General features: G+C 43.9%; 1 protein-coding gene across 1 annotated transcript in view; it reads right to left on the bottom strand.

Moving 5' to 3' along the window:
• LOC137871232 (MAM domain-containing glycosylphosphatidylinositol anchor protein 2-like) overlaps positions 1 to 21,602 on the bottom strand; it is a 161,335-nt gene that overhangs the window by 6,675 nt on the left and 133,058 nt on the right. The window contains 6 exon segments of the mRNA XM_068708952.1: positions 938 to 1,034; positions 1,546 to 1,676; positions 8,281 to 8,442; positions 11,894 to 11,954; positions 11,956 to 12,050; positions 14,444 to 14,464. Coding sequence (XP_068565053.1) covers positions 938 to 1,034; positions 1,546 to 1,676; positions 8,281 to 8,442; positions 11,894 to 11,954; positions 11,956 to 12,050; positions 14,444 to 14,464 — 567 coding nt within the window.

Here is a 21,602-nt window from a genome sequence, read left to right as displayed (position 1 = left end):
CCAGCAGCTGGTTAGCCTAGCTTAGCATACAGACTGAAAACAGGGGGAACAGCTAGCCAGGCTCCGTTTCCCTTGCTTTCAGTCTCTAAACTAAACCGTCCTCTGTCTCCACTTTCATATTCTGCAAAACAGACATGAGCGCGGTATCGACTCTCCGCAAGAAACAAATAAATATATTTCCCAAATTGCAAATCTATTCCTAAAGCAGAACCTGTACGATCAGGTCCTAAAACAAGATGAGATATTTCTAATTTTCTCCCTCTTACATTACATAAAGTCATATAATATTCATCATCTGAGATTGAAATGCATTATTCTCTGCATGACTCTGTCCTCAGCCTGGGCGACCACTCCTAGAACTCCAAATTAATCAATCTTGTCGCTCTGAATCATAATGGAGCCATATGAAATGTAACTTGAGCAACAATCTTGCCGTTATAGAAAGATTACCTTTTTTACAGACCGAGATCACCGACTCTAATCCTCTTTTAGATGCCTGGTTATTTTCCTCCAATGACATGAAAATATAAAATTATGAAATAAGATTACCCTGATTCATGTACGTTAGAAGGATGTCTCAAAATGTTCCTCCGACCCTAAATAACATGCATGACATCAAATGAACAGCGCCGGTCTTGCTGCCAATATCACTTTGTCAATTGCAGACCATTTCGCTCCGTCCTGTTTTCTGTTCTTACGTTCCGTTTGTTCCTGCGGCGCAATTACAGCGCTCCACTCAGCCGGCGTGGCTATCGCTCATGTGATTACAACACTGTTGCTATGGCAACCGTGGTTCAACGCTGCCAACCGTCTGAGATTGGATCCCCTCTCGTAAATCTCAACCTCGTCCGACGTGGGTAGAGACAGAACCTGGAGCTCAGATAAAAGGGGGGGGAGGAGGAGGAGGAGGAGGCAGGAGGTGCGGTGTGCTACTCACTTGGCGGTGGGTCTCGACACTCCCCTTCCTCCAGCGTGACGTCGTCGATGGCGATGTCTCCCTCGATGCCCGGTCCTCGGATACCTTCGAGTACCACCTACAGAGAGGAAAAACATGTTTGTCATATTAGATGTTCAGATTTGATAGACCACAAAAAAAAAGAAAAAAGAAAATTGGCACTGCAGAAAGATAAATTGCACCATGTGGATAATTACAGCAGGTGGCAAATTTCAGTCTTTAATGTCACAACATTTAAAGTTAAGAACGCTTGTGATGTCGGAACAGTTAGAAGTAAGAGAGGGAAACAGAAGTAGAGCTGAAACTATAATTACTTTCCACAACTGCAGTCATAAAAATGATTGAGAATATTGCAGTCCTATATTCTCCACTCGCAAAAGAGTCGGCACCCTGATGGCAACGCGTGAGCGATATTGCTTTCACAACAGCAAACAATGTCCACTTCTCTGCTTAATATCACAGCTTGTGAAGCGCCACATCAATATGCCGCCCTCAAGGAAGCCAATACTTCAACATGCAAACAGAAGGAAATAGAGGGCAACAAGAGGAATGCTGCCGCGTACTGGATTGATTAAGTTTCCTCGTCTCACCTGGAAGGATGACGTCGGGTGGATGCTAACTTTTGCCTGCTTCCAGCGGTCACCTTGGTTACCATTTAACGACCACACGGGACCCTCGGAGGCCGTTTGGCCCTTCTGTTTTAGGAGGGCGTTTAGTGTTCCTGTATGAGGGAGAGAGAGAGAGACGGTTACACACAAACGCCATTCCAACGCTGTACCGTTCAGTGGTATCCAACCTCCAGGCGGTGGACCCATAGCGGGCCACAGATTCTACGCTACCGGGCCATGTGAAAACAATATAACTTCATGGGAGTACACTACAAGGCTCATTTAGTTTGCCTGTGCTGCATTTTTTTTCCCTCGTTCCCCCCTGTTGATATGACGTATTGATTTGTAGCTAAAGTAGGTCATCAGTACTCATGGTTTGTGACCACCTCTCTGCATTCAGCAATGGATGGAATCTGTGTGAGAACACCACCTTACTGTCGCAGAGAAGTCCAATCTCGACTTTCCTAATTTAAAGTAACAATCTAAAGGATTTTCATTTAAACAAATGTCTGTTAATTCACTATCTATTGCCGAATGAGGAAACACAATGGTGATTGAACCTACAGTATATAGGCCCACTGATGAAAAGCATTTGCAGTATTATCTCAAGCTGCAATTACCGTTTATCGCCATAGGTGCCGCCGAAGACAATGAAACGGAGATATTCGAGGTTGTGACTTTAATATACTTTGTTTCCTATTTGTTTTATTCTTGCCCCCACGCCTTTTCTCGTGTGCTCTTTTTTTTTTTTTTCCAGTCTCCCACTCTTTGTCATTTTTCAAGTAATGTCACGGTATATTTGTATTTTGAGTAAATAAATTAGAGACATTATTATGTGTCGAACCACAACACTGGAGCCCTAATCATTTGCCCTTAAATAGTTTATGGACAAGCTTGTGACAAAATTGTGTTTCGGCAGACTTCTCAGTGAGACCAAGACAGACTGTTGTGCTTATATATGGACCCTTCAATTTAAAAAAAATAGAGAAAGTAGAGAACAAATCCTAAAAAAAGATCTGTCAAAAAGAAAGAAGAACAAGGAAGTCTTCATAACAATATGGGACTCTATGGTTCTCTTTCATATCCATCTAAAGTATTCTAAAGAACTGTAAAACCAAAAGTTTGAAACTCCACCGATGCTTCTGTCCTTTTTTTGAAGCATTTCTTCTCCCATATTTGAGATACACAACCACGCAGAGTGTTCAGCTTAGTATTCACACCCTTCTCCTGCATTTCAAATGTATGTATTCCTCTGCATTTGAAGCAGAGCCGAGCAGTAGCAAAGGTTAAACTCAGGCCACATGAATTGATACATCTATTAAGTTGTGATTCTGCTAGTGAAGATAAGTTATTCTCTAGCTTGTATTAATCCAAATTAATTATCACTAATGGGCAATGTGTGATGAGAATTTTCGGAGAGCATAAATACGTTCCCTGTAGAGAACGGTTCCTAATGTTTTATTAGTCTCAGTCCAGCTTCTCTCCAGCTTCATCTTTCGACGAACGACGCTGGACGCCACCGTCGAGACAAACTCTGCGTTTGAAAATGCGATTTGACGGATCCATTTTAAGTGCATTCAGTTAAATAATAACACAAAAGTACTGACTCCCCTTGACACAGAATAGGTTATATACCAGGTCTGAATTGAAGACTCCCCTCAGTGAGACCTCTTGTCTGGCCCTGGGCTTTGATATAAAACTGTCAGATGATGACACAGAGTGCAACCTCTTTTCCCTCCTCTCTTGTTAGTTTTTCTAATCGCCATAGAGAGAGAGAGAGAGAGAGAGAGAGAGAGAGAGAGAGAGAGCGAGAGCGAGAGCGAGAGAGAGAGAGAGAGCAGCATCCAAAGACCAGATCAGGTTAGCATTGACGCCATATCGAAGCTCAGCAGGACCACTGCTCTGAAGTCAAGTGAATTTTTACAAATATGTTAAGCATAACCTTTGCGCTGACACAACTGGTGAGCAGAGAAACAGCGGCGTCTACGGCTTCAGCCACTCTTTTGATGCATCTTCGCCTCGGCGAGGTGCCTCATTACCGTACATCTCTGTGAGGAAACGAGGGGAAGCCACACTGTATGTCACTGTTCATATTCTTTCATCAGCGCAGCATACTGTACGCTTTCCCCGACGACAGCACAATCTCCAGTGAGAGATGAGCTCTTGCACAGAACATGACCTGCGGTTTCATCTCACCGTTGAAGTGTTTAGGATGTAGGGGGATTCTTGCTGAGCCGGCTCGCTTACATTTTCTTTTGAACTCATCGCCATGCAGGTGGTAATGTCAGTGTCATCACATCCTGAGCAAAGGCATATGTTGTCTAGTCTTCAGAATACCTTCTTTTTTTTTCTTTTTTTTTAAAGAAATACCTGTGGCAGACACTTGTGAAATTTAAAAAGATCTGAGAAGAGAAAGACGTGAGTCTGGTGAAAAGTGAGAGAAGTAGCTCCAGGAAATTTTCAATTATGTAGTGAGGACGAGCGAGAGGGGGATCGAGGTGCACTACCACCCTCCTCGCTAATAAAAGGATGACTTCATTGCTTCTCAGAAGGTCAGGCTTAAAACAGACTTGCCTGGTGTGCTTTGCTGGAGACTTAATCCTATAAACAAATGCGACACGGGCTCCAAAGGCAAACTTTGATGTGCGCTTCAGTAATTAAGTGTGACCTTGTCTCAGGTATTCCCCCGCTAGCTAACTATGGAGGAGTTTCTTTGAGCCCGTGCCACTGTTCTCATCGGCGTGTGGGCGAAACTCCTTATCGACTGATTCTGGCCTCAAGCGCTGCCGTGCCACAACTTGACTGTGACTCACCTCTGCAGCACGGTCCCTGAGAGCATCAAACTCCCAGCTTCTCAAGACGGAGCTGTGCCAGCTAGAAGGGATTACTGAGAATGGCTCGATGGATGCCATAGACATTTTTTTTTACCGCTGCCAAAAAACTGTAGAGTCACTGGGCTTCTTTTAAAGTGTCAAATGTCAAAGGTGCAGGTCCAAAACCCAAGGCAGCTATGTTTGCTGGGTGCCCATGGTAGATAACAATGGGAGACATCTGGTGGCTTGGGCCTTCAAACAACACAGGAACCCGCCGTGCGTGATTACAAATGTAGAGGCCAGCGTGGGAGCTGCTTTAGTTTGAGAGGCATTCAAGTGACTTTAAAGTGTAAATCTAACTACGAAGCTATTTAAAACAGCAGTCCTCTGCAAAAAAGAGAGCATACACAGCATATGTGAACATACATTATTTGGTGCATTTGTCATAAGCACTCATTTCTCTGGGTAGAAAAATATCACAAACCAACATTCTTGAGTTCTGGGGGTGAATTTCTCTCACGGCCAGAGAGGCAGAATACTAAATGGAGCGTAGCCATGGAGGATCTGAGCTGGGTTTCAAGTCCTTGACATTTAGCCCATTCATCATAACACGCCACAGTCTGGGCATGGGCTTCACCACAGACGGGGAGGGCAGGGAAGAGAGGGTCTGGCTGGCGATCAATTTGAGCAAATTGGAAATGTCACGGCCTACTCAACCTCGGCAGGGAGCCGGAGGAGCTCTCATCTCCCCGCTGAGTCGCCCTCCGACACCCATACCCTTATATTCTCTCCACCTCCCTTGCTTCCACCTCTCCAGATGTTTGGACCGGCCCACCCACCTGGACGCTTCCACTCGGCCTTTCCACTGAGGGCAGCAGAAAAGTAGCCTGGCTAAATTTCAGACCATATGGAGTCCTGCTGTCAACTCCGTGTGAGGCTTATAGCTAAGGTTTGTAGAAATATTTTCCGTTATATTTCTTGAAATTTTCTTTAGTTGTCTTGACACGACCGACATACATCGGAGACAAGTGGAATTTTGTGCACAGTGTGCAAAGCGGCGACAATTCACATTTTTCAGAAAGCGATTTTCTGATTACTCATAATAATCTGTTGAACGTATTCACAGTGACCTCTGTGGATAACACCGAATAAACTCACAGTGGTCAAATTTGTCGACAACGTTTCATGTTTCAGACCGCAGTTCACCTTCAGCCGTGAAAAAAAAAAATGCATTTTACTTTAATAGAACAATCTGCGAGCCAGTGTTTGTATAATTCATGCAAATACGAGTCATTTAACGAACTTCAAAGGGAAGTAAAATAGCTGGAATGACATAAGAGCCACAAAAGAAGACGTAGCTCCTAAAGACATAGAAGCCAGTTTACTGAAAACGGGAGAGAAAAGCAGAAGAGAGGAAGCCGAGTGGGTTGCTGTTGGAGCAGCAGGTCCAGCAGAAGCTCGGAGCGGAGCAGGTGGAGGGTGGAGATGGCGCCGATTCCACCGACGTCTCGGTAGAATACCGAGGTAAACGCAGCCAAATGCTCGCCGTAAACATCTTATCAAAAGAGGATTGAGTGCAGTTGCCAGCCTGTAGTGATTTCACAGTTTATTGAACATCAAGTTTGATGAGCACAAAACTGCAAGTCCCTCTCCCCTCATTGGGTTCATTCGCTATCATCGCTTTGTTTTTCCAATCGGCGCTGTGTTTGTCATCTATGTTTGTTTTATGTTTACTTGAAAAATATTTTTAGGGAAGTAGTATTTTTAGTTAACTGGATATTAATGCGGTGCACTCTCTTGGTGTCATTGTCATTGAAAACACATTTTTCAATCAGCTTCTTACCAAGCGTGACGAGGTCTCACATGAACACAAACGATCTGACAACTTCCTGGATTTATTGCTTGTTCTTTTCGGTACTGGTTTGTTGTTGGAGGGCCAACGTTGGGAGAAGGTGATGTCGTGTACCTTCCAAGCACCAATCAGGATGTGTCAGTATTTGAATCAGAATCTGATGACAGTTATTGGGGTTGTTCGGTCACTGTCAATCAAACCTGATCAAACAAACACTGGAGCAGATTAGCTGAAGTTTGGAGTGTTTAACTCTCAATGAATAATACTTAAGAATGTGTTTTTTAATAAACTTTAACTTTGACTTTCTCATGAACATTTATTGTTATTGAGAGAAACTCCTCGTGGTAACGTACAGAGAGACACACTGTGTACCCGTCACCGTACGCGTCGGCCTTTAAATACCACACAAAGTGTGCCTCAAGGCTTCCGTCGCTCATGATCTATGATGAACGGATCACTGAGAATGGCTTGATGGATGCCATGGACATTTCTACCACTGCCAAAAAAGGTGTAGGTCCAAAAACACAAGACTGTGTTTGCTAAGAGAGGTGCCCACGGTAGATGGGAGACATCTGGTGGCTTGGGCTCTCAATGGTGCCATGACCTACATCAGATGAGTATGGAAAAAGGTTGCACCATCAAAAATGAAGGTTGAAGAAAATTGTAACAGAAAATTGGTTCCATCAATATCTGGGGATTTAGGCATCAATGCCAAAACAGACCAGAGTTCCTCAACTTTTGGAACACCGGGAACGCTGAGTGGTTCATTGAAGGTTTATGAGACATATTGACATATTTTAACAAGAAACACATTTATATCAAAGGTTTTAATCATTTCAGAATTCCACTATGATTTGGGAAGCGACGAGCGAGACGAAACTGAGAAACCTTTTCATTTAACGCAACTTTTAATTTGTGCTATTATAGTAAATGCTTTTTTTTTTTGCAGTGGTTCAGGTGCACGACAACAGCTTGCCGTCTGACAAACCGCTCTTATGCCAAACAGCATCCAGCCTCCATGATACCAAGATGATCCCGCAACCCCACCCAGCGGTGCCCCTCACCCGCGTCACGAACCCGCCCAGGAGCTAATGATACCGGGTGAAGCCGAGAACAGAGAAATCACCAATAGAGGCTGCCAGCGATGTATAAGCCTGCTGTTTTTTTGTGCTAGAGATCCAATCTCTCTCCCCACTCCCAGTTGTACAAACACACAAAAAAGCATGCACTCAGAGCTGGAGTGCTTGCGAAATCGGCTGATTGGGTCCCCGGTGAAGAAAGCCTAAGAGTCAGACGTTAGCCACAGATGGCTCCTTCAGTCGCTCTGCCGTCTTCAAATGGGCCATACGAGGTTGTTATCTACATTCAGAGGAGGAATGTATGAGCTAATGCCCAGGATTTGTGTACACACCTTTGAAGGGGGTTTGTTGCAAAAATGAGATATCTTTTTTTGCTCAAAACATCTGACAGCTGCACTTACAAAATTTTAGCATGACAGCACAAAACTCCCCGCTGCACCTGCCACGGGGACAAACTCTGTGGAAATGACTGAAATTCTGTTGCTTGCAGGAAAAAGTGCCGCCGCTCTCCCTTGTAAAAACCCATGTAGGTGGCAGACAGCAATTTCAAGAATCTCTCCTCTCTCTCTCTTTATGTTTCAAAGCCAGTGTGATGTTGTTCCACAGATGCTTGTAGACTTTTTTTTTTTTTTTGGTGAATAAAATGTGTTGTGTTGTTTTCCTCATTGACTGTTATCTAGTTCCGCACACATCTCCTTCATTTAGCAGAGAATTGCCCAAGCAATTCAAGTTCCACTTTAAGTTGCTTTCGCTGCTTCAGCAACCAAAAGCACAGACAAGTGACACATTCTTTAAAGAACGAGTGCAATTATCCTTTTCTTCATCAGTCTCCATGAACCATTGAGCAATGAATATGAATTAAGATGATCCTTTCAGCAGTGGATAAACTGTATGGCAGATTAAACCCAAGAGCAACACGGACGTTTGCGACACAGATGGGGGGCGATGAAGCGTCTCATGGGATGGATCTTACCTATGTGTTTTCCATACATGTGGTAGAAGAAGCCGAAGCAGTAGGCAGGTGGGTTGGTGATACCGTAAGGGTTTTTGGGGGCTACGTTGAAGAACGGACTTATGAGCCGTGCTTGCTCCCCGTCCTTCCGTGGTCTTGATGTCTCAATGTACATGTAGAAACCTTGAAACACAGGGACACAAAGAAAAACAACATAAATACCTAAAATATAACAAACTGCAATGGACTTCGTTCATTGAACATATGAACATTTAAAGAAGAATTCTAGTTTATTACGACTTAGGTGTTATTTTGTAGCTTTGGTCATCATTTATCTCCGTTTGGTTAACTTCACACTCAACCCAACACTGGAGCCGGATTTATTAAACCACTTTGTTTGAAGGTAAAACCAAAGGCAACTACATCCTGAGTTGATAATAATCCATCACTGCACACACACACACACACACACACACACACACACACACACACACACACACACACACACACACACACACACACACACACACACACACACACACACAACTGTGTGCACACGGTTTAGAAGGAAGGTTACACAGACAGTTTGGGTTCTTCAATTGCCTTTGCTCTTCCAAAGACGTGTGGTTTGTTTCAAACAAACTGTTGTCTGATTGCTGCTCATGTTTCTTGTACCGTCGTCACTTTTTCCAGATGTCAGTTATTATTACCTATCGGACAAATGTATGCGGCTTTTATGTAGTACAGTATAAAGAGTTTCTGAGAATATGCCTTGTGGATATCCTCAGGACAAAGTCATTGTCGCTGAGAAACTGTCGATTTACCCTTTGAAAGAAATGTGAGCGCTTCTGTGTTCAGACTCCCTCAACGACTTTCTGAATGCCTACCGATACACCAGCAAATCATTTGTAACTGTAAACAGCACAAAGCGAGGCATCCGCGGTCATTCTCAGTTGCTTTTTCAGCCGGTCAGTGATAGCATGATGGGAATGAAACCTTCCATATCAGAGATAAGGGGGGGGGCAGGGCTTTCACACGAAGGACAGTTCTCCTTTTACTTATAGCAATGACCCGGGGCGAATCGAGGCGATAACAGCGGGGTTACATTTATGCTCCCCCGGTCTGACAGTCGTGGACTGTGGCGGCAGTGGCGGCGGCGGCGAGTGTCTAACAGACCTCTGATTGTGTCTGAGCCACACGCTCTGAAGCCAAACTCTGCTCTGCCACAGGGAAGGTAGCTGGTGAGCCGCTCCACGACCCTCCAGCCAAAATCAAATGGAATATCTCCCTCAGTTGAATCTCATATCAGATAATTACACGCAAAGAGGAATGGGTATGGTAATGAAATGCTGGACATTTTGAAACCATTAGGTGATTAAAGCCAATGCATTATTTACTGCTTCAGCTGGCGCCGGTGCCACAGCACCATAATAGGCACTTATATTCCACCACAGATACTTTCCATCAGCAGATTCATATAAAATCCTGCGACAGATCCCTGCAAATCCAATTATATTAATTCTTTATTTATCAAGTTCTTGAATATTGAATACCTGCACTGGTAACTAACATATTGAATACTAAATTCTATGCAGTATTCCCTGGTTTTAGGTACCCATGGAAACAGCAACTCAGTTAGAAGTTTATCTTGAATATAAATGATCAAGGCTGCTCACTGTTAGATTGTGCCGCATCAAGCAATCGATGACACAATGAGTACAGCTGAAATCATTCTACGATGCAGCTGGGAGCACTAATCTTTCTTCATTTCCACACGTCAAAAAGTGAAACTTTTAGTGAAATGTTAGCAATGTCGCTAATTCTCAACCCATCCTTCAGCAACACCACGATCGTTTGCCGCTGCACTCTGGGGATTCATGTATTCATGCATGTATGGATTACATAAGAAAAACAGAGTGGTGTCCGGTTAAAATGTGTGCATTCAACCAACATTTTTCCAATCCAATGAGCAGGTGCAGTGTTTTCAGAGCTCCGCTGACAGCTGGCAAAAATAATCGCTTACACACGCACGCACACACACACACACACACACACACACACACACACACACACACACACACACACACACACACACACCAACTGTGTTTTTTTTCCCCCCCTGTATTCATGCATAATTTTACAATATGATTGTTCAGCTATATAGATAATCCCCAGCTGAGCAATTCAATTGAGTAACTTGCTCACTGGTTAGTGAATGTTGACGTTGTATGTGATTTGTATCTAATTTTGATCTACGGTTATGTTACATGTATCGGTCGATATATCTCTACACACACACACACACACACACACACACACACACACACACACGCACACACACACACACGTTCCTGTTTAGCGTCACAGGAAGCTGAAGCCTTGGATTATGTAAGAACTAACAGAGAGCATGTGTCATGTAAAAGCAGGAAAACACTGAAAAGGTCTGACACACAGAAAAAAACACATTCACACTTTGACCATTGTCAATTTAGGGTTTCCAAATCACTTGCAGCTTATTACACATAATGTTGTAAACATACGAGTATGAAGCTATTTTAGGAAATGCTCAATCAAACAACCAGCAGACTCACTGATGCAAGGCATCAATCAAGGGACCCTTCACTAAGCCACTGTTGCACTCTGTGTGTAGAGCTTTCTATTCTAGCAGAGCACATAACGGTTCACATATAGAGTGTGTCACTAATTACAAACAAGTACAGACGTCTGTGGCTGATATCAATCCATTTGACAGTTAAGTTGTGAAAATGCCCAAATTGCTAATGACGTGGTGAGAGTAATTGAATTATCCACAGTATGTGAACACACTAGAGTTTCACTTTCACACTTCTCTCCTGTCCACAGCAGCGCTCTCTCTCTCTCTCTCTCTCTCTCTCTCTCTCTCTCTCTCTCTTTCTCCTCCCGATGGTTCGGACTCGCTCACCATGACAGCTGGTACCAACCGAAAAAAAGACTGAGCTAACAAAGTGATCGACTAACTTTGGAAGTAGAGTGAAATGGATCTACTTGTACTTATTTTATGGATTAGTTATTAAAGTCCCTCTGCAGTAGTGAAACTTGGTTTTGTTGTTATTTCACGTGGATGTTTGACCTCCACTGTGCAGAATAACGTACGTATGTGCTGAGTTTGTTTTCACATTTGCATATTCTAAGATTCTTGATTTTTGAACGAGGGGAAACAATATGGACCACTCTTTGACTGCTTGTATATCTTTAAACCATATGTTTCTAACTAAGCTAGTTAGCTGAGCAGGCTAACCTTTGACTTTAACGTTAAACACACCGTCTGATCCATTCACTATTGCTGTTGTTCCGTGTTCTTGGTTTTTCGAAGTCATCATCAGCATAGCTATGATTGGATACTCACTGTTTGGGGAGGGGTTTAGTGAATGGTTAAGACTTCTTTCAGGAGACCTTCTGGTATGACAATCATCTCAAAAACGCTAAGTTTTAATATTAGAGACATTCACGTCCGTCTGTTTTGGATATATCCCTGAAGGACTAAGTCAAGATGACACCTACCTGCTTAAGATGTTGCTTATTTCCCACTGTTCTTATGTGAAAACTTGTCAACAATAATTACGTCCACGGTAGACTTTTTAATTAAACTACTTACCCTGCTTAGAATCAGTGCGGTCGCCACTGGGCCCGGTGTTGGGCGTATACTTGGTGTCGCGGGGTAGCGGCGCTGTGCCGCGTCCAATCAAAATCGTCATTCTTGTCCTGGGTGAACATGCAGATAGGCTCCTCCTCAAAGCTGCAGTGGAACTCTCCTGGTGAGCGACAGAGCAGAACCAGGCTCTTACATTCACGCTCTTATAAAAGAGCGAGACGTTACACACCGCCTTGTAGCTCCAGCATGTGTGCGGTGTGACACCTACTGTATATTTATGAGACTCAGGAGTGTTATGTGCGTCACAAGGAGGATATACTGGATAGATACACACACCAGAACCGTCCTAATTACGCCACGCTATCTGGTGAGAAAGATGTCTAAATTAAGACGTGACCTGTCGCTGACTGTGGGGGAGACGTCACTGAGTGTGTTTGGTTCCTCCCTCACAATGACAGGAAGTCTCTCCAGAGAGAGAGTGCTGCACCCTGAAAACATCCAATGGCAGTGTGTGTTTTTGTGTGTACGTGTGTGTGTGTGTGTGTGTGTGTTTCGGTTATTAGACACCATACAATGACAGCCCACTACTAATGCATGGTGGATAGTATTCAATAAACACAAACCCACACACCCTGACTTAGGAAATAATATTAAAACCAAATACAAATATCACGTGAAAGATCTAAAGGCATTACATGTCTTTTTTTTTTACATTTAAAAAGTAGTATAACGTGTATATATATATATATATATATATATATATATATATATATATATATATATATATATATATACTGCTAATAATTTAGAGTAACTCTCTTTTTTTAAAGATTGAAAGCGACTGTCCTTGGGTGTTTTGCAGCGTCCCACGAGTAGGACTCTGTGTAATCAGTCTTAAAGATTGACACCCACTCCCTCCTCCTCAATCGCTCTCCATCTATCTATCCTGTAGTGGGTGTGCAGACGGAGATATTGCCCCCCCCCCCCCCCTTGCTCTCCCTTCTCTGTCGCTCTCCACGCCCCTTTCGACTGCAATGTTTAAACTAGTGGAGTGAGCAGAGAAGGAGTGACACTGTAAGTTTCATCACCCTTTAAGGAAACCGGTAAATCTGTAAATCTGTAGTAAATCTGTTGTTATGATGGGTCATATGTATAGGGGAGTGTCTAACACTAAACACACTCATGAATAGGTAGACGCGTGGGGGAGCTAACCCACTCTGTTTAATGAAGGGGTAGCGGCAAGATCAACAGTGTCAGAACCCCCCCCCCCCCCCCCTCATTTAATCCATGTAACAAACAAAGCAAAACCCCCTAACCAGAGGACACGGTGCTGCTGAGCAGAGTCCTCAAAGAGATAGTAAAAAAAAGAGCATTTGGATTCCGGGTGCAGGCATGTGTTCTGATAAATATTCATTGATTTATTAAAATGTAGCCGGGAGCAGTTTGGAGTGGTGACCTTGAGAGGAGCAGAATCCGCTGCTTTTACTCAGGTAATGGAGGTAACATAGACTGAGGTGGAGTGTGGGTGGATGGACCAAGGGAGGGAAGAAGGGCAGCGATGCTGCGAGGCAGAGAAAGCGATAGACAGTGAGAGCAGGAGGATAAAAAAAAAAAGAAAAAAAAGAAAAGTGGTGGAGAGGGAGAGGAAGGGGCTGGGTTGCAGGCACTCTTGACTCCTTCTCCTCATAGGCATGCAGATTTAAATGGAGGTCTAGCTCCGGGTGCCAGACACTAACGCCCCCATCCACTGTGAGCTAAACTAAATGTTTTCACCTTCTGTGCCTGGGAGAGATAGGAGGATTTTGGAGGAGAGGCAGAGGAAGGAGGGAGGAAGAGGAGGCGTGCAGGTAAGATAGTTTCCTTCAGGGATTTGGATAATGATGTTGGTGATTAGGATGTTTGTTATTATGTTGGCGATGTTTGCGTAAACACCCACCAAAATATATAGAACTATTCAAATAAATAAACCGCAATACACAGCGGCGCGCTGCAGCACGGCAAACAATGATTAAGCGTGGATTCTCCAGGCGTGGATAATGTGAATTTGTAAAGTTTCAACAATGAAATGTGTCATAAACGGGACTAAACATTAACGGATGTAAACAGACGGGCGCAGATGCATGCAGGAGTAATGCTCACAAAGCACAGAGCGTGCAAATGTACACACACACACACACACACACACACACACACACACACACACACACACACACACACACACACACACAAAAGCTAATATCTCATGCAGATACACTCCATCTAGAATGCACACTGTCCTGTGGAGATTAAACGCTCTCAACGTGTCAGATAGCCTGATGAAGGTTTACTCGGAGTTCCTAAAAGAAGTCTCACTTTTTGTGTCATCATACCTCGTCGAGTACTACTTAAGAACACTTAGAAGGATCCTTCCAGTGCCGTGTGACACGTTGCGAGTCAGATCTCTACAGGATGCGCAGTTACTTTGAATCTCCCCACTGTTCTCACATACTGTGCAGCGACAGAAGGAGCTCGCCCTCTGCCGAGGCATGCTAAGTGAGGGTGCACATTACTTACTCAGGTGAGGGTTGATGGGAGCTGTGAAAGAGAGAGAGAGAGAGAGAGAGAGAGAGAGAGGCCAGGGACAGTCATTAGTACAGAATATATTAGCCGTCTGTCAATACGTGAAATACTTCTTAAAAGGGAACGGGAGGCGCACGCAGCTGAACAAGCACTCAAGTTGTCGCGCTTTAATAACAAAAAAAACAAAAAAACGCTCGGCTGATACGACGCTCTCTCCCGCAGGTCACACAGAACGCAACACAAGCACGCGCACAGCAGTAGTTGCTATTCAACTTTTGTCCTGCTGTCATCTGCCGTTTAGGCGCAGAGCTCATAAGAGTCTGCATGTATAACACGTTCAGCCTGCGCACAATGCCCAGTGTTCTACTGTCATAAAAGAAATAATAAAAGTAAATGAAAGAGGCCCGTGGGAAAGCTGGCGATACTGCCCGGTGGTATTAAAACACTGGAAGCATATTAGAGAGTTATGCGCTCCATCGTCATCAAAGCTCTGTTGCGTTCACAGTCACAGTGTTCGAGTTAAAACGTAAACATCGCTAAACGGGCGGCGATGTCGCAGGCACGCGCAGCGCAATTATGATTGAGCTGACAGAAAGAGAGACGCCTGGGATTTAAAGTTGAAAAAGGTGACAGCAGTCGTTCTCTGCCTGTTATCAAATGTAAAAGACAGAGGGATTAGGAAAGACCAGCCTGACCACATTAATAAGCTTATAGCGCCACTGCTTATCATTATTGCCATTTACCGACATTGCCGATGTTCTTGTTCAAGGTGACTTCCGTTTAAAGCGCTAAGCCTAATTTATACTTCCATTTAGAAGCCAATAAATCAGAAAGAAGTAGTAATAATCACAAGTGTGTGTGTGTGTGTGTGTGTGTGTGTGTGTGTGTGTGTGTGTGTGTGTGCGCGTGCGCGCTAATCACGTTCCCGTAACATCCTCGATTCTTTCCGTGATGGAAACTTTCACGTGGAACACTGATGACCCGAGTCCACTGAAATACATGCAACGCTTCTCCTGCGTTCCGTCCACCTCACCGCGGCTCAAGCGCTTCCCCTCATTGGTAATTTCAGAGGCTACCGCCGCAGCAAACACAGAAAAAAAGGTCAAGGGTAGCGCACAGAGTCGCAACAAGCCAGTTAGTCGGCACTTCACTTTTTTTGCAGAGTAAATACCATTTAACCTGTCAGGAAGATTCATGAGCATTTTCATGATCGATTGCTGACCGGCTGAATAGATGCGATACATCAGCTTTACCACAAAACCGCGTGATTTATGAAACCCTGCTGTTCATGGGGGGAATTGATTTTAATCCGACCAATTAAAGTGAGTAATAACAAATCACTCCTACAAAGGAAAACATGTACTGAAGAGCGAGGGGGGGGGGGGGGGGGGGGGGGGGGGGGGGGCAGCACTGTGGGGATGGTGGAATCGGTCTTCTTTAAAAGCAGAAAGAGGTAGTGATTTCTGTTTATTGCTCTGCGGTTCACAGAAATGTGCGTCCACTTGTTCAGTCGCAGTGTGGAGAGAAAAGAGAAATAAGCACAAAAGGCTCACGCAGAGACGGGGAAAAGAGAGAGAAAACAAACCATTGCATTTCCAATTGAATCATATAAAACATTCAGTGAACTGCAACACTGCAGCTGGAGCCTCAGCGCGAGTGCGGGAAGAGCAGGCTGTACACTGTAATAGCTTTAATAATCTCTTATGTTGCTGGAAAATACCTGCATCCTAGCCGAATCTACGCTGGGCTGCACACTGGCACTGCTGCAATGAAAGTCTGCAGAGAGGGAGGAAATCATCGGGGCCGTTGCAGAGGAAATGTTTTAAATGACAACTTACAGCCTCGGGCCTGTGAAACGGATGCTGAGCTTTCTGACAAAACTCTATTCTTTCACTCTCAACCTCCCATTTCCTGCACCCCCCCCCCCCAATCCTTACTGCTGCCCACTTCTTTCTTTCAAGACTGTGGTTATGAAAATATTATTCCTTGTCAGATTTTTTTCTTCTTCTCTCTTTTTTTTTACCTGCAGCCTCCCCAGGCTGACTCTGGGTGCCTCAGTCCAGATGAATGTGTCTCTACCCCCACTGAGGAAATCAAGCCGAGCAGAGTACAGGCCCAGAGGCTACTTTACTACTGCTGTGCATGCAAAACACACAAACACACACACACACACACACACACACACACACACACACACACACACACACACACACACACACACACACACACACACCCCGACAAATAATTTAACTTCCAATTTAGATTAATGTATGGGATATGGTGGAACAAACGAGGAGTTAAAATACACCGAGATTGCTAACTGTTGTTGGCTCATCCATTTAAAAGCATTTTTTTTTAGTTTTTCATTTTACAGCCTTGTCTTCAAATTTTTCTGTAGCTCCTGAAAACACGAGTGAACCTCAAGCCCTCGCCTAAAAATGCACAATGTTGTTAAAGCTTAGGTGTGAAAAGCCCTCAAGGTGTAAGGGCTTTAAAAAATGTCTCTTATTTCTATCTCAGTGCTGCAGCGCTCCGCTTTCCCTTCCAGCTACAAAAGCCTCAAATAATGATGGAGGATGAAATGTGATTTTGATAGTTCTTAAGATTAACGGCCCCTGTGATCGTGACGCGGAGCAAAGTGAGTGTTCGTCGGAGTTCTTTGAAGACTTCTCGTACGAGAGGTCGTGTCCTCTGGTTTCTACTTTTCCACCTCAGAGGACAAAACAAACTGTTGCTTGACGCATGACTGCCTTCCTTCCAAAATCGCCTAATTTTGATTGAAACACAAAGTGAGCTCATTGACCGCCAAAGGACAGCGGTCCGTAGAGGCCGTTCCGGATGCGAACACTGACTTCATCTCGGGCTGGATTCTCTGCCCACTGGCCTGCGGCTGTATTACAAAGCGGCAGACAATTCCACGGACCGAGGCCAAGTGTCCTCAAACACAACAGCGGCCCGGCTTCTCATATAATTCACGCTCTCTAAGATTCCCATCCATCATGTTTAGGGGGGGGGGGGGGGGGGGGGTCTGGGTGGATGCCATGGCGTTCTGAGAAAGCCCCGTGACGGCTTTACAGCTCCGACCATCAGTCGGAATAATAACGGTGTGGGCAAATGTCATTCAGCAATCTTCCCTTCACGTCTCCGAGACAAGAAATAACACGAGCGACGTCCCGCTACTGTGTCCTTTAATGAAAACTGTTGCTCCCTCACAGAGGATGCAAGTGTTCCGCACTGGTCCTGCAGTATCACACACACCCAAACACAGCCAGCCCATGTCCAATAATCTCCTGTGTGTTATCCTGTTGTTGCATCAGTTAACGTGTGACACATCGATCCAAGCCGGTGAATCCTCAATGGTCCTCTACCTGGACGACTTTGCCGTTGTTTGAATAGCAAGTCGAGGATTGAGACAAACAATAAAGTGAAGGAAGCAGAGGGTCCTGGGTAAATTCTGCAAAAAGCAAAGAGACAGCAAGCAAACATATACCTGATAGAAACAGTGAGAGGCGCTCCATATCATATCACTTAAGGTAATATTGGTTTATCTTTTATTAATAAAAATGGGAAGACGCTCTGTGAAGTTAGCTGGTTCTTTCGTTGTGCTAGGCTGACTGACAAATGTCTGCAGTCTTCTACTTCACAGACACCAGAGTGGTATCGACCTTCTCCTCTAGTTCTGCACCGCAATACCGATGAGTGCTGAACAGCTCCTCTAACTGAAAAGATGCTGTTTGAAGAAAGTACGAGATAAGATAGCAGCTCAAGGTATTATTCACTATTTTATCATATTTTCATGAGAAACCCGTTGTTACAGGCTTGAGGCCCAAGTATATATATATATATATATATATATATATAAAAAAAAGAAGAAGAAATTATAAAATATCATTTTAAAAACTGTGACTCATTGAGTTCTGAGGTAAACAGAGTTGAGCCCAGGACTGAACAAAAGCTCAGACAGGGATTACAGTGAACCACCGCTGGCCGGATGATAATAATACCCCAACACCTCAGGTATGGCAGGCGATAGACATCACCAGAAGCAGAGGACTGTATTTAATATAAGATTTACTGGATTTGGACTTTAGGACAGGCATCTTACTATATATATGTGTCACTTTAGAGCTGCATAAAAATTGGGAAATTAAGAAATAACGGCGGTGTTTTACCGCACCACTGTGCAGGTTGACGCGAGGCTTAAACATTAAATCCTGCACTTTGGGGGAAACCAGAGAGAGAGAGAGAGAGAGAGAGAGAGAGAGAGAGAGAGAGAGAGAGAGAGAGAGAGAGAGAGAGAGAGATACAGAGAGAGAGAGAGAGAGAGAGAGATGAGAGAGAGAGTGAGTGAGACAGAGAGAGAGAGAGAGAGAAAGAGAGAGAGAGACAGAGAGAGAGAGAGATACAGAGAGAGAGAGAGAGAGAGAGAGAGAGAGAGAGAGAGAGAGAGAGAGAGAGAGCGAGAGAGAGAGAGAGACACAGACTAGTGTTATGAGGAACACAAAACAGATGCCAAGTTTGTCACTGCAGCAAAATTTAAAAGAGCGTCTTTGGAGCTTGGTGACACAACCATCCTTCATCCTACAGCTGGGGACACTATAACCGCTTTTGTGTTTTCTTGCCAACGCTCAGAAAAGCTGCTACCATCGGCTTTATGTGCTGCATCGGAATGATCGCCTGGCCTATTGGGCAATGACGAGGAAACTCACTCGCGCTCAGATTTTAGAGGCGTCAGAGTTAAAACTAGGACAGGAGTGTTTCTCCTAACGGCTAACAAACCGGCCGTCTTATTTCTTTGGTTTATTGTTTGTTTCAGGGTCATGGGAAGTTGGAGACATTGACACCTGAGAGTGAAAAATGACCGGTTATAACTTGAAGAGCACAGTAATGTGTCAAGTATTCTGTTTTTGTGTCTGATTCAACACTAAAGATTCTTTTTTAGAATCTTTTTTTCAGCATATTAAACAAATTAACATATGCCCCAGTTGTAAGGCAAACTATACAATAACATGTTGCACACGGTTGAGTCGGTGTATTTTCCTTCATTTTTTGGGGCATATTTGAGAATGGAAACAAAACCTCATGTAAGCCCTTGTCCAGGTGGTGAACGTTTGAAATGCCAGCTGGGTAACGATTTAGAAAAAAAAATATTGCAACTGCAATATGATTTGCAATCGTACACAGAACGATCATTTTTAGATCATTATTCTCATTTTCATTGAAAATCATTAAAATTATGACTTTTACGGGGAACTGCACCAAACAAAGAACGTTCTTTTAACTCTGCAGCACAACAATATTTGATTTATAATGGTATTTTGACATTTAGCCATTAAGAAATATTGCTTCTTGAATCACAGTATTTAATTTAGCATAATTATGCAGCCCCTAGTTTGGAATACACTAAACACTTTGCATATTCTGATCCTGCTGAGATTTAGAATGTCGTCTAGACTGAGTTCAGACAGAACACTTTAGTTGTGCTAGCAGGCAACAGCAGCTTTAGCCACGCTTCACTATCACTGGTTTCCTCAACAGCTGCTTGGCTACCAGCTGACTAGTAACGTCCAATCATATTCATCCAGGTGTACGGCGCAGGTAACCCGACCCGCCAGATGGTTTGTTACACAGAACCACCTGAGAAGCCGTCATTGGAAACGGTTTGGAAAAGGGGCGGGCACTTTTTAAAAAAAAATAAATAAATACTTGGCAGGTGGATTTGATGAACTATCTGTCAATCAAACTCTTCCCGAAGCGAGTCGGAAGAGTGAACATCTTTTCACTTCTTTGACGTCAGTGTCTCTGACTCAAACAAAAGTTTTCCCGTTAGTAATGGAAGTGCTGAATGTAAGTAGCTTAGTAAAACATATACGGTGTCGGAGTTGGATTTCTCTTTCTTCCAAGAAAATACCACATTCATTTCTGTAATAATACCCAAATCTATCATACTGATTCATTTCGGTTCACCATGAACTTGTATAGAGACGGTGAGAGTGAATAGGGAGCGGTAGGGGAGATGATGCCTGGACTGTGTTTCACATCAGTTCGGATGTCTTTCGGGTCACGTTCTGTGAGCGCAGTGGATTCTGCTCAGACCTGCATGAGGCTGCTTCAGTGACGCTATGTTGTGCGTGGGAGAGCAGAGCAGCCCTAGGGTGATAATTAGTCCAGTCTCTTGTCGGGCAGCCGATTCGCACATCAGCATTGGCTGTCTTCATTTTTTTTTTCTCTACTTTGTTCCTCTGTATCTTTTTTTTTCTCTCAGTCCCAACTTGACTGCCTCCGTCTCTCCTCCTGTGCCTCTCTCTGTCTTAATTAGTCTCAATTGTCATGACTTGAATTCGACTTGATTCAATTCATCTGAATTCAATTCAAGCTTTGGCAGAAGGCAACACAATATCACAAAGTACAACAGGAACAACAGCAGAGAAAGTTTCATTTCTCTCTCTTTTCACCAGCCATGATAAGCTGCAGTGAAACTGAATAATTCACAACTGCAGCAGCACAACTCAGGAAGACGAAGCAGCCGGCGATAGACAGAAAACAGTCAGCCAGTTGATTCTGAAAATGCACATCTCAAGTACATGTGCATCTGTTCACTGGCACTGCTGGATACTAATGCACTGTTTGTATTTCAGCCGGCGTGTCGTCCAACAGGCTGAAGAATTTTTTTTTTGCCTCCATTTGCAAGGACCTACCAGGCTGGCCCGCTCTTACAGTACACATCATCCTCATGCTGCACTTCTGGCCACTAATCTATTACGGTCCTGATTCAAAACCTACATCAACCGAATGTAACAATATGACAGCAGTACACTTGTTATTGTCCTGTCTGGTTCTGGGGCCGTTGTGGGGCTTAGCAAAGCCAGGGACCTTTCAAAATATTTCAAATAAAAAAAATGAAAAAAAGCTATTTCTAGTGTGAAAAATATATGAGATAAATGACATCCTCTGGCAAAAGAAAATCAAAGGAATCCACACACCAAAAAACACATTGTTTTGTGTGAAAGTGACTGTGGCCTTTGACCAGCTCTGTTTGGTCTTGTGACCCGACCTATATGTCTCAGTCATCTGACTGCTTTGATGTCACGATGATCTCTCATGCGCGGAAACAAGTCCGACTTCGCCCGAGTCCAGAATAGACCTGACTCAG

The sequence above is a fragment of the Cebidichthys violaceus genome, unplaced genomic scaffold (genome assembly GCF_023349555.1).
Source record: "Cebidichthys violaceus isolate CVI_PGR_0920_01 unplaced genomic scaffold, fCebVio1.0.p SCAF_14, whole genome shotgun sequence".
Classification (NCBI taxonomy): domain Eukaryota; kingdom Metazoa; phylum Chordata; class Actinopteri; order Perciformes; family Stichaeidae; genus Cebidichthys; species Cebidichthys violaceus.
This window is presented reverse-complemented; position numbering and strand designations above follow the sequence as displayed.